This window comes from Eupeodes corollae, chromosome 2 (assembly GCF_945859685.1).
Source record: "Eupeodes corollae chromosome 2, idEupCoro1.1, whole genome shotgun sequence".
NCBI lineage: Eukaryota > Metazoa > Arthropoda > Insecta > Diptera > Syrphidae > Eupeodes > Eupeodes corollae.
In genome coordinates, this window is record NC_079148.1 from 125,480,317 (window position 1) to 125,493,502 (window position 13,186).

Sequence of the window (13,186 nt, forward strand, 5' to 3'; positions counted from 1 at the left end):
GTATCGGTGCGCTGTCCTGCTGAAAAATCCATGAAATCTGTCCAAAAAGCTCGGTAATTTTGGGGAATACTGATTCCAGCAAGGCTTTGTAGGTTTTTCCAGTCATTTTACTATCTTAGAATACCAAGTCTATAGTGCCATACAACGAAATTGAGCCCAGACCATAACGCCTCCTTCTCTGCTATGGTGACGGTTTAAGAACCACTCCTGTTTCCTCATGTCATGGAAATAATAATTATAAGTAACCATCTGGCCCATCTAGGTTACATTTTTTTTCGTCGGAAAAAATCACCTTCCGCCAATGATTTGTAGTCATTGAATTCTGCACATCTCAGCTCATGTGATCTTTCGCAAAACACAAGAGTTGCTTCTTCCTTGCGTCATTAAGTGGTGGTATTTTTTAAGCTTCATGCGCTTTATGTGTTTAGCATTGCGGATCGTGCGTTTGACAGTCGATAAGCTGGCCTTAACATTAGCTTTATCCTTAATTTTAGCTGCCGATAAAGATGAATTTGACGCTATTCTAAGTATATTTCGCGATTCGCGAAGTGTTAAGGCAGAGGAAGTGTTTCCTTTATAATTTTGTAGATACGACGATGGATTTTTTAAGTAGTTGCTGACACAATGATCACTTCGATTTATTTTTCGGGCTATAGCACGGCATGAAAGACCTTTAGAGTAATAAACATCTATTCTTGCCATTTCCTCCATTGTCAAACATTTTTTCTTGCCCATTTTTATTACAACTCAATAAACAACAATTAATTTATGAAATGCACCGTTTATGTTTATACCGAAAATAAAATGAATTCACTTCACAAAACAACGTTTATATGTTAACTGCTTCTAATCTTATGACCCGATTTATTTTCGCATATTTTCAACTCAATTGACAATTTGTCATAAAAGATCCGTAAGCTAATTCTCTAATATTCCCAAATTTTACATTTTGTTGTTAACAAAGTAGTCTTTCATTAACTATAGTTGTTTTTTTCTAATCCACTATGTAACGGGAGAAATATCGATTTTACTTCTAAAAAATGCCTGCTTCTAACCTTATGACCGGGAGTGATTTAAATAAATACTGACTTCAGTTTTTGAAAAAATTACAAGTTTTTCTATTTTGAAGAAAATCGGGGTATGCCAAAAAAAAAACTAAATTGTTTCCCTACGTTCAATTTACCACACTTTGTCCGGTTGTTCATGTAAAATGACCTAAAGACATGAGCTTCCAACAAATATCTCACTCAGAGCTCTGTGCATCTATTCTGTGACCACAGATTTGATCAGGAAACAGATATTTATATCGAAAGCATTAGATCCAATGGAGTCTGTTTGACAAGCTTATCCACATAGATTATGCTGACGATATACATATGTATGTATGTCTCCTGGCAAACAACACGGCAGGCTTAAGGATTAACAAAAATAAGACGGGCCAAAGCACAGAAGTTATTCTAAGGCACGGGACAATAGAGGAGGTAGAGCAGTTTAATTATCTGGGAAGTTATATAGCTCTCGATGGATAGATGTTAACAGTAGTATAAATAAAACCCGTAGTGCAATTGAAATCCTTTCTCCTGTGTGGAATCTAGCAAAATATCGCTACGCACTAAGTTGAAACTCTTCAAATCCAGCGTCAAATCAGTGCTGTTATATGCTTCTGAAACATGGAAATGCTCTGCCAACATCTCTAGCAGACTACAAGCTTTCGTTAACCGTTGTCTGCGCTCTATTCTTAAGATCCGGTGGCCGCAAACTATTTTGAACGCAGAGCTGTGGAATAGGACCGGACAGAAAAAATTGAACGTAGACATCAACTTGAAAAGACAACTTGGAGGTCATCAGTTTTGAAGGAGGCTAGGTCCCAAGGTATTCAATCGTGGCCACAGCTGAGTTCAGTTGCGGTGAATCGGGATAGGTGGAAGGATCTTGTTGCTGCCCTATGCTCCAGGAGAAGTTAAAGCGCTGCTGTCCTTGCAGCCGGACAACATATATATTAGATGAGATTAAGTTAGGTTAGGTTGGAGTGGCAGTCCAGATATCATTGACTCACGTAGACCTCAAGGGTCCATTTTGATAACACTTTTCGTACTTTTAATAAAGTTAGAGAGACGTTTTGTGTCAATCGTTGCCAGTTCACTGGAGTTATCGAAGAAGCGATTAACGAGAAAGTTATTCCTTCTAATGGAGAGTGCTGGACATGTACATAGAAGGTGTTGGACTGTTTCCTCTTCCTCCTCGTCCATGCAGCTTCTACAGAAGTCATTTGTGTAGACCCCTAGCCTCAGAGCATGTCCTCTTATGAGGCAGTGTCCTGTTATTTATCCAATTGTAGAGCTTATACTTTGTCTTCTCAGTGATATCAAGCCTTTTGACCGTTTTAAGTCTATACTTGGCCATATTTGCTTGGTTTACTCCTTCTTCAATATTTGCCTTCCAATTTAGTTTTTTGTCTAAAATGAGGCCTAAATATTTAGCTTGGTCGGAAAAGCTTAATGATTTTCCTATAATCTTGGGTGGGCTAATCTGAGGAATTTTATATCTTCTCGAAAAGAGTATTAATTCTGTTTTATGTGGATTGACGTCCAATCCACATTGCTTAGCCTATTTAAGGCATTTTGTAGGAGTTCCGAGAGAACTTGGGGGTGCTTCCCAGATACGGATATTGCAACGTCGTCAGCATAGGCAATCACCTTGAAACCCTCTGCTTCCAATGATGTAAGTAGGTCGTTTACTACCATGTTCCATAAAAGATGCGAAAGGACCCCAGCTTGGGGAGTGCCTCAATTTACCGATCTGGTGGTAGTAAAACTTCTCATGTTAGAAATTATTGTCCTACTTTTGAGCATGAGATTAGATGAGATTAAGGTTGAGAACATCATTCTGATCCAAACTGATTTTTGGAAGAGTTTCAGGATATTATTCAAAAAAGTAAACAAAATGTTTTTTAAGCAGGAAAAATGTCACTTGGTTTCAATAGATTGTGAGAGGTTACATGCTCTATATGCCATCTCATGTGGATATAAGGAATTCAAGCATTAAGCGTCTGTTTTAAAAACTTTAATAGAAAAACTGCCCCACCTCGTACAAATTTTGGATATGCGGCAAATAAGAACGAACAGAACCGAAAATATGTAGTCTATGGAGCAAAACTGGTTTCTGTAACTTTATTAATAATAGAGATAGAGCAATGGGAATAGCACCAAACGAAAGAGAACATACGAATTAGTATAACTGCATCTTTAACTCAGTTTCCCGAAAAAGTGGTCTGTGGGGCATTTAAGCATTCAGCCGGCGAAGTGAAAAAAAAAACAAAAATGCTTACATATAGGTTGAAAGAGATAGAGGGTCTGATTTATTTCTTCATTGTCTCCATAATCGTTTTCATTTAATTTTTTTCTGAGTTTTCATTTTCACTTTGTAACAAAACTCAATTACACTGAAACATTTTTTTTTCAATTCTTTAGTTATTGGAAATCAATGACAGGCGATACCTATTTAGCTATCATGCAAACGCTATCATTTTGGCGATAGCACTTCACCTATTATCCACTTACGTTGAGTGAGACTATCGTCGAAACGGTTTCTTTCTTCTGTGTAAATTTAAATATTTTAATATTTATTTGCTTAAAATTTGTAGAACAGAATTGTGGTTTGGCGATAGTGACATCGACAGTGAAAACGACCACGAAAGTGCAGATATGGCCAGAAAAAGAAGGCGTATTAGAGACACCTCTAATCCTCTAGAAATGGAAGACAAAATGTAAGATTAATTGAAAAGATCTTTCTTGCAAAAAATACATTGCATTTCTTACAGCTTTTTAAAATACTTTCGTTAATACGTTAATGAAATTAATACGAAATTCAGGCCAGCGATAAAAAGCTCTTCAATACCCAACATAATAAAACTAAAATTTCATTGTTTTTATTCTGAAAAAAAAACTTACATTTGCTTGGAACTGAACAAGTTTAACCAGTTTCCACATAGATCGATCAGAAAATGACCATCGACGACAATCGACCGAGTAATCGAAGCCTTTCCTTTACAATACACACTCGCAATATGAAATAATGTAATCGAGAATCGAAAAAAGTCGATCACCGATCAAATAATCGAAACTCGCAATCGGGGTCATTTCAGAATTTATAAATTTCATATGCTCAAAACAAATTGAATTGTGTTGGTTCACAAGTTGATCAGAAAGATTGCGATCGGTTATCTTAAAAAATACTAGAATTATTAATGTATTTTGTTTAAGTGTTTCTGACTTCAGAGGAATTTGTAGTGCTCAGAAATGTCGAGAAAAATAAAAACAACTTTAAATTCATTTGTATGCATAATGTTTTTATATAAAACTTACTCTTCTTTCCATTTGACTTCTATTAAAAGTCAAACAAAAAATACAATATCATTATTACTTATATAATGCTTTTTGTTAAATTAAGTTTCTTTTTTTCAATTAATTCGATTTTATATATACTTTCATGTTATATGATTTCTATACACAATTTCATTATTATTACTACATAAATAATATGTTTTCTTTTGATGTTTTTTTTTGTTTGTTTTAATATAATAATAATAAAACCTTTAACTCTAAATAAAAACAAATTCTTCGAATGTGAAGAAATATCTCCATGTAGAATGCAAAAAACGGAAATAAAATGATTGGTTATAATTTGTAATTAATACAACTTTTTTATATGTATTAAGGTTGTTCAAATTCAAACGAAAAAAAAAATATTATATAAAAGCTATGATTATTAACAAACATGTAGTAACATATCTGCATAATTTCTTCAATTTGAACATGATTTTCATATACGAATAATGAATATGTATGAAACATACAATTTTTTAGCTATAAATAATTTCTTTAATAGGTCTTTTTGTTTAAGTTGTCATACAGAAATGTGCGCGCAGAAATATTTTATATTATTTAATTTAAAAAATAAAAAGAAAAATACAATAATTGTATTAGAAATTTTCGATCCGAAAGATAAATTTTCCTAAAATCAAAAAAATAAAATATATTTATGAGAAAAACTAAGTAATTTTTGTATCATCATTTTTGTTTATTAAGTGTTATGTGTTTTTTGAGTTTTACATGCTTCAACAACTAGAATCCAATTCATATACAATATAATGGTAAATAATAACTAATTTGAATAATTTGTTCTCTAACTCTATCGGCGTTTTAAATAAATTATGTGCGTTGTATTCTTTAGCTGCTAATGATGATATAATATTATGTTTATATTTTTCTTTATAAAAATTAGTCTTTGAAAATTTAAACAAATTTTGGATGGTTCAATGCAAAAGAAGACCGACTTTGTTGAAATGTATAACCAAAAAATACAAAAATAAACTACCATTACATGCTTATAGCTTAAAGCGCGCGCGCACAGTCCGATATCTGTTTTTAATCTTTTTTAAAATTTAACGCTAATTAAAAGATGAAATCAATTTATTGTTCGCTGTGAATATATATTATATTGTTGGTTTGTGTTTTGAGTTTTTATTTAGTTTTAGTTTTGTTTTGTATTGTTTTCGAGGCATAATATAGAAGAAAGAAAATATTCTTCTCTTTCTTATATTTTTCTTTTGGAGAGGAAGAAGAAAAAATAATAAATGAAACTGTGTTTATTTTCAAATTTACATATTTATATATATTTGAGTTCCTTATAACTGGGTTAAGTTCCTATCTTGTATTTTGTTTTCTTAACCATTGTTTCGTTCTAGTTTCTGCTTTAAATAAGTAGTTTATTTCTTATGTATATAATGTATTAAATGTATCTCTTTTTTTCCTTGCTGCAGCATTTATTTTTATTTTTATTTATTTTATTAATATTTAATTCGTGGTAAAAAGTTTATATATTGTTTCATTTTCTTTTTGTTTCTTTGATTTCTGTTTTTTTTCTTTTGTATTACTATTTTTTTCTTTTGATAACTTGTTTTATTTTAATATATATTTTTGTTTTATTCGCGCAAATATTGAATTTATTTATAGATAGTATTCATGACTAATTGTTAATAACTCGCGTGCGTGTTTCACAATAAATTTGAAATTGATTTCTCCAAGTCTTAAATTAGAGCCTTTCCCCCATATTTTTGTTTGTATTTCTCTATTTAAAAATATATATATTTTCTTCATCTCCTTCTTGGCGATTTTTTTTATTTAATTTTATTTAAATTTGTTTCATTTCATTTATAGATAGAATCTGCTGCTTATGAATTTCAATATTTCTTTTAATTCCTAAATATAATTTTACATTTATATAAATCGCATTGTTGTAATTTTATCCACACATAATGAATGATTTTTTTTTGATTATTAATATTAATTTAATTTTTGTTTGTATATAAAGTGGGAAAAGTAATTTTTCTAAAAAAAAAAGAAAACAAAAAAATTATAACTTTTTTGTTTTTGTTTGATAATTCTTACAATCTTCTTTTTGTGTACACGCATATTTTTTTTTCTACTCTTTACCATTGTTTTTCTTTCCTTCTATCATTAAATATATGTATTTTTTTGTATCTTCAGTTCGTATGTGTGGGGAGGGAAGGACAACGTCAGCAGATTAAAAAAAATAGTATTTTTTTGTTGTTGTTGTTATATAATCCACATTTATTATTGGCCTGCAAATGAAAATAAGAATTATTGTATTTTTATCTAATTTAATATTAAAAAAGGAATAAAAACAGAAAAAAAAATATTTAAATTGTAATATTTACTTTTGTGAATTTCTATTTTCAATGTTTTTTTCTTAATTCTATTGTTAATGGTCAAAGAAGGTATCCGATAGTTTTCGCCTATCACCATCGGTTTTCTTAGCTGCATTTGAAAATAATTTACATAAAATAAATTAATAGCTTAATTCATGTTTTGAAGTTGGAACACACAAAAACAAACAAAAATTTAAGCGAATAAAGCGAGAATAGAAATGAGATAACATAGAGTTTTGATATCAACTCAAAGTAAATAATGTATAATGGCAGCGTGCTTTGAAAAGGTAAAAAGCTAAATTAAAGTTTCAAATTATCGAAGAGAAAACTTCTATGACATTTTCGTGGACTACAGGATAGACATGCCTTACTAAAAGTTTATATAGTGGAACTTCCATAAGTCGAACTATCAAAATGAAAGTAAAAAAATCGAGTTATAGAAACTTCGATTTAAAGAAATGAGACAAAAGTTTTTTCGTTTCGTGAAGTTTCAGCATTTTTTTTGTTTTTTCTCTGTTCTTTGGTGGAAAGTGTACTTTGCGGAAACCCATATTTTATGGCTACGATTTTCTTTTTGACACCACTCTCAAATTCATTTATGACTTCTTTCAGCTTTTGTTCAAAAGTAAGATGCTTTCAGACTGGGTGGTTAGTGTCACCAACCACCTCTTTCGGAATTTTTATTTTGAGTTTTACAGCTTCTAGCGACAATTTTTTAAGGTGTGATGAATTTTCGAACCATGCTTGACAGGATTCGACAAATTTGCGGTAAATTGAATGCATAACTGTTATTTTGCCTTCGATTCAATTTGGTGATAAAGTGTTCGATAAGAAAATTGTGAATTGGAAAAGTAAGCTTTTTTTGTACTCAATGTTTTCTCATAAATATATTTTATACATGTTTACATAGAAAAAATGTTACTTTTGTGTGTTTCACTGTGTACTGATGGAGAAAATTGGTGGTTACTAAACTAACCACCATGAACGTTGTGTGTTTGTGGTCACAGTCCAAACGAAATTTATACATGTAAATATAGTTGCTGTTTTTGATTTTTTACAGTATGTCGCGCCGCCGCGCCGGCTACAAGAAAAAGAAACTTTTGAATATTTGTTGGAAGATATTCCTTTAGGAAACGACAGTTTTTGTAGCGACCAGGATGACGGAGAAGAAAGAGACGATCAGCCAAGTCCACTTTTGTTAGGGGATTTGATAGAAGTTCTCAATTATTACTTTGATTCCGATGATGACCTCCCTTTATCAAACTTAGTTCAGCGAAATCCTAATCCAAAGTCCAACACAGTGAATGTAAATAGACCAATGACACTAGCTCCAAAGTGGAAGAAAAATTATAGAATGGACACACCTGGTGAGTTTTCGGAAAGTGTGGGAATATCTGATGAAATTCTGGGCATGGAGAATGTTGCCCCTCTTTCACTATTTCGGACAGAACATTTACAAAACATTTTATGTTTTCAAACTAACCTTTACGCAACTCAATCTGGAAAACCTTATACACTCACTACAACTGAAGAGCTTGACGTTTTCATTGCGTTGAACTTGGTGATGGGTATAAAAAAAATGCCAAGCTACAAGCATTACTGGTCTTCAGCACCTGATTTTCATGACAGCTATGTCTCGAAGTTTATAAGCTTAAATAGATTCAGTTGGCTTCTGAATTATTTGCACGTGAATGACAGAAGCGTAATGCCTGACAGAAACTGCCCAAATTTCAACAAACTGTATAAAATTAGACCTCTACTGGACATTTTACGAACTAATTTTCAAAATAATTACAAGCCATCAGAAAGAATTGCTATTGATGAGAGTATGATAAAGTTCAAGGGAAGGAACTTTTTGAAGCAATACATGCCAAAAAAAAAACCGACAAAACGAGGGTACAAGGTCAGGTTACTGCCTTGATTTCGATTTTTATACTGGCAAGCAGGGAACTAACATTGAAACTGACTTAGGCGGTAAAGTTGTAACGAAATTTTGTGAAAATTTGAAAGGAAAAAATCATAGTCTATTTTGACAACTATTTCAACAGTTACCCTTTACAAGTTAGATTACAGGAAGACAAAATTTTCGCCTGTGGAACGGTGAATTCAAATAGAAAGTTCTTGCCGAAGCTAAAAGAAGACAGGCATTTACGCAGAGGCGAACACGATTACCGCATAAGTGAGAAAAAAGTTAGGTTGTTGAAATGGAAAGACAAAAGATCAGTATTTATGTTGTCAAACTATCATGATCCTAAGAACGTTGGTAAAGTTAACCGTAGAGAGCGCGATGGTACCTATAACGAGGTTTCCTGTCCAGAAGCCGTTAAAGACTACAACGCGAACATGAATTTTGTCGACAAATTTGACCACCTCAAAGGAAGTTATGCTGTTGATAGAAAATCACACAAGTTGTGGCACAGGAGTTTGTTTCATTTCCTTGATTGTTAAATGCATTTATAAGGAACTGCAGGCCTCTTCTCGCACGGACCTAAACCCATTAACTCTGAAAGACTTCAGACGAAGCGTATATCAGGGTCTTCTGGCGCCGGAATATGTCAGAGAGAAGCAAAGGCCTGGTTTAGAACACAGAAAACGAAATTCAAGGTCCTTATCTCTAGTACATGCATTTATCAAACGCCACAAGCCTACAGTCGCAGAGGAAAGTCTAGAATGCAGTCAACATCAACCAGAAAGAAGTACTTCTAGAAGATGCTTCAAATGTAGCACAAAAGTAAATGCAGTGAGGACAATATGGCAGTGCAATACGTGCAAAGTTCCCCTTTGCATTCGCAAAGGAAAAACCTGTTTTGCAGATATTATTTCTTTTCGTGAAAGAAATATTAATTAATAATAAAAAGCATAAACAATCCATCATAGTTTTCTCTTCGTCAATAGTCATGGTGGTTAGTGTTGCTAACCACCTCATTTCTCGAAAACCTTGGTAGGTAGGTAGAAATGGCGATCTCAAGGCAACCTAGCCTGAGATCCAATTAGCGCTGTAGTGCGCCGTTTTGATACCAAAAACTCGTTTGACCTTTGATTGAAAGGGATAGATTGATAGAGAAGCTTCATAGCGATTATGTTAGAGCCATTTTGTCGCATTGAGAAAAAAGATTAGGCCTCTAATCTTTGTCTCAGATAGCTCATCGAGTTCTTGAAAGAATGCTTTCCAAAGCATTTCATTCTGGTGTTTGCCAAAGCAGGACATTTGCAGAGGAAATGGATTATGTTTTCACTTTCTCTTTGGTCACTACAACTACGGCAAAAGGTATTGTAAGAGATACCCAACTTCTCTGCATGAACTCCTATAGGCCAATGTCCGGTACAAACCGCAACAATCCTGGCTATGTCTTGCCTTGGCTTGCATAGAAGATCGTTTGTACGGGTTTTGTTATAGGTGGGCCATATCTTCCTAGATATAATGCAGTTGGGTAAATTGCTCCACTTTCGGTTTGATTCAGTTTGGTAGATAGAAAAGATTTTACTCTTCATAGCAACAAGAGGAATGTTAACCATTTCCGCAAGTGAGCTATGAAGGGCCGATCCTTGCCTGGCTAGCTCGTCAGCCAGTTCATTTCCCACGATACCACTATGGCCCGGAACCCAGATCAGGGTGACACCGAGGTTAATATTCAGGTTCGCAAGCTCATCGCGACATTGCTGGACCAATTTAGATGAGGATATGGCCGAGTTAATGGATTTGACAGCTGCCTGACTATCTGTAAAGATAGCCACATTTCGGTTTTGGTTTGGGTTTTGTATCTTACATGCCTCCCTTATTGCCAGCAGTTCAGCCTGAAAAACGCAAGTCAGGAAGCCTCAGAAAAGATCCCAGAATCAACTCCGCACTCCATCTTTGAGCCGTCAGTAAAGATGGTTGTGTCGAAACCTATCGACACGATATCATCCTCCCAATCTTCTCTCAATGGGAAAATAACCTTAGAACCCTTACTAAGGTTTAAAGTAGGAGTGCAGTAGTCAGTGTCTACCGAGATAATATCGCGAAAACCTTAGTAATCAGATTTTTTTTTAAATATGTTCTGCTTTATTTTAGTCGATTTTAATTATAAAAGTAACACAGATATGATAAAATATTCTTAGTATACAATCGTGACTGAAAGAGTTAATTTTCTTGCTCTCATTTTAAATTCGTGAATTGCCGCTTTTCTAACTAAAAAAATAAACAAAACTAGGAACTCAGACTTACAGAAGTTCGAATTATGCAGGGCAAAATCAAAGTTCTCAATAAAATTTTGAGTTATAGAGAAATTCGACTTAAGGAAGTTCGAGTTATGAAAGTTCGACTGTATATTTTGAAACTTTTGAAAGCCAATTTTTTGTATGCTTCGGGTTTTCAAGTTATTTTCGTGAAGTAAAATTTGAGTTATTATTTTTTGTATCATATTATTATTGAATCGTGCAAAAAAATCAAATCTTTTCATGATATTTTTTTTGTAGCTGATTATTTTATGTTCAACTAAAAAGCCAAAAAATCGCAAAACAATAAAATATCAAAATATATTACAAATAAAACCAAATAAAAATTAAAATTTACCTGCAACTACAGCCGCTACTTGAGTTGGTGTGTTGTTTGTCTCCTGTGAATTCTTATTCTGTGGTTGACTTTGTGGCTGTTGCATGTTTTGGTTCTTTTGTGGATTATTTTGGATATTTTGTTGTCCAATTCTATTGTTGTTGTTGCGGTTACGATTGTTGTAATTACCTCCCCTATAACCTCGGTTATATCCACCATAATTGTTCATATTGCGATTATAGTAGTTTCCTCGTCCGCGATAGCTAAACAATCAAATACAAAAAATACCCATTAAAACAAACCGAAAGAAGATATTTTTTTCTTTTTAAAATATACCTTCCGTGTCTTGAGTACGCAATACCAAAGGTTTCATTATTCAATTTGCGCTCCTGACGCCAATCAACCTTTTTATTTTTTGAACGATCTGCTGCTTCACATGAGATATTATCGAAGAACGATTTTGTCTTGTCATAGCCAACGGTAATTTCTTCATCTTCAGGCTCGTGTTCACCGGCACCAGTCTCATTACCAGAATCATCTTTTTTATCTGTTTCACCGTTGATCTGAGAAGTTGGAGAAGAACACTTGAATCAAGTAACAAGTGGTCATCAACGAAGAATGATGTGATAAACATTATTCGATAAATATTTTTCCATAATTATTATAATTTAAATTAAATTACAAAAAAAAATATAATTAAATACAAAAAAAAAAAAAACAAATATAATTAAAGCAAAACAATAATATAATTTTATAATTAAGCATGGTTTTCGGTGAAAAATGAATCCAAATTGATTAATCATCAAAATTTTAAGGGGAGTAAAGTGATTGTCGTAAATTTCATCAATTAGAAAGTATAGGAATTGATGAACAAACGTTTTGTCATTAGAGTTTTTTTAAGTAAAGGGAGTCTTCCAGACTTTGAAAAAAAATCAAAATTTAGTGTTCAAGGCTTAGTATTAGCATTTAATAATTACAAATAGAAGTGGACACCGAACATTGCTCAAACGAGACATGCGTCTTATGAGCATCCAGTGAGTGCCATTAGTAGCTTTAATATAATATTCATGATATCGGTTTTTGTATATGCTAATTTATATGCTCAAAAGGGATTAAAAAGTCCTTTTGGGAACTTTTTTTGAAAACGAACAACAGTACACTTCAGTAATCCGGACACCTCATGTTTCGGACACTTTCAAAAGTTAACCTCTGCAGTCGGACAGCGCATTAAAATGCTTATGGACATTATACATTCATACATATTTGTCTCTGTTTCTTGGAAAAAACGTTAAGGATAAGGCATATTTTTTTGTGTAATTTAAATTTCTCATTGAAAAATTTTTAAAACATACGTCATTACTTATTATGGCTTCTACAAAGAAAAGGAAGCATGTTACTTTGAAACTTTCTGAGCAGTGTAAAATATTGGATGATATTTAAACTGGCAAATCAGTCAGGCAAGTAGCAGAAATTTTCAAAGTCTCAAAGTCAACTGTTTTTGGTATAAAAATGAATAAGATGAAAATTCGGAAATTTGTATCTAACAAATTTCAAAAATCAGGTAAGCTAACAAAAGGTCTTAAATTTAAGGTCTAAGATCATTTAACAATTGCTTTAAGGACAGAGGAAAATTATCAGACAAAGTGAACACCCAGCGGTAGAAGAAGCATTGATGACATGGTTCATCCAACAAAGAGATCATCGTGTGCCAATTTCAATAGATATGATTCAAACCAAAGCCAAATTCATTTACAAAGAGATGACAGGTAAGGATGATTTTGCAGCAAGTTCTGGTTGGTTGGAAAAATTTTAATTGCGACATGGAATTCGATGCCTTAAGATTTGTGGCGAAAAGTATCCAGCGACGTTGCTGCTTGTTAAGCCGTTTGAAGAAAAAAATTTAAAACTGTTTCAAGAAATGA

General features: G+C 32.9%; 2 protein-coding genes across 9 annotated transcripts in view; both read right to left on the minus strand.

Moving 5' to 3' along the window:
• The window catches only part of LOC129944502 (tubulin polymerization-promoting protein homolog), a 379,947-nt gene that overhangs the window by 71,133 nt on the left and 295,628 nt on the right, over nt 1-13,186 (minus strand). The window lies entirely within an intron of this gene.
• Nucleotides 4,328-13,186, minus strand: part of LOC129944490 (protein LSM14 homolog car-1-like) — a 29,397-nt gene continuing 20,538 nt past the window's right edge. For 4 of the 8 annotated variants that reach the window (XM_056053956.1, XM_056053955.1, XM_056053951.1 and 1 more), the window contains exons 6-9: nt 11,601-11,848; nt 11,286-11,527; nt 6,740-6,839; nt 4,328-6,643 (exon numbers count right to left, since the gene is read on the minus strand). In XM_056053956.1, coding sequence (XP_055909931.1) covers nt 6,784-6,839; nt 11,286-11,527; nt 11,601-11,848 — 546 coding nt within the window. In that variant the 3' untranslated portion in view covers nt 4,328-6,643; nt 6,740-6,783. The remainder of the gene's footprint in view (nt 6,644-6,739; nt 6,840-11,285; nt 11,528-11,600; nt 11,849-13,186) is intronic. The other 4 variants (XM_056053954.1, XM_056053952.1, XR_008781454.1 and 1 more) reach the window with 3 other exon arrangements.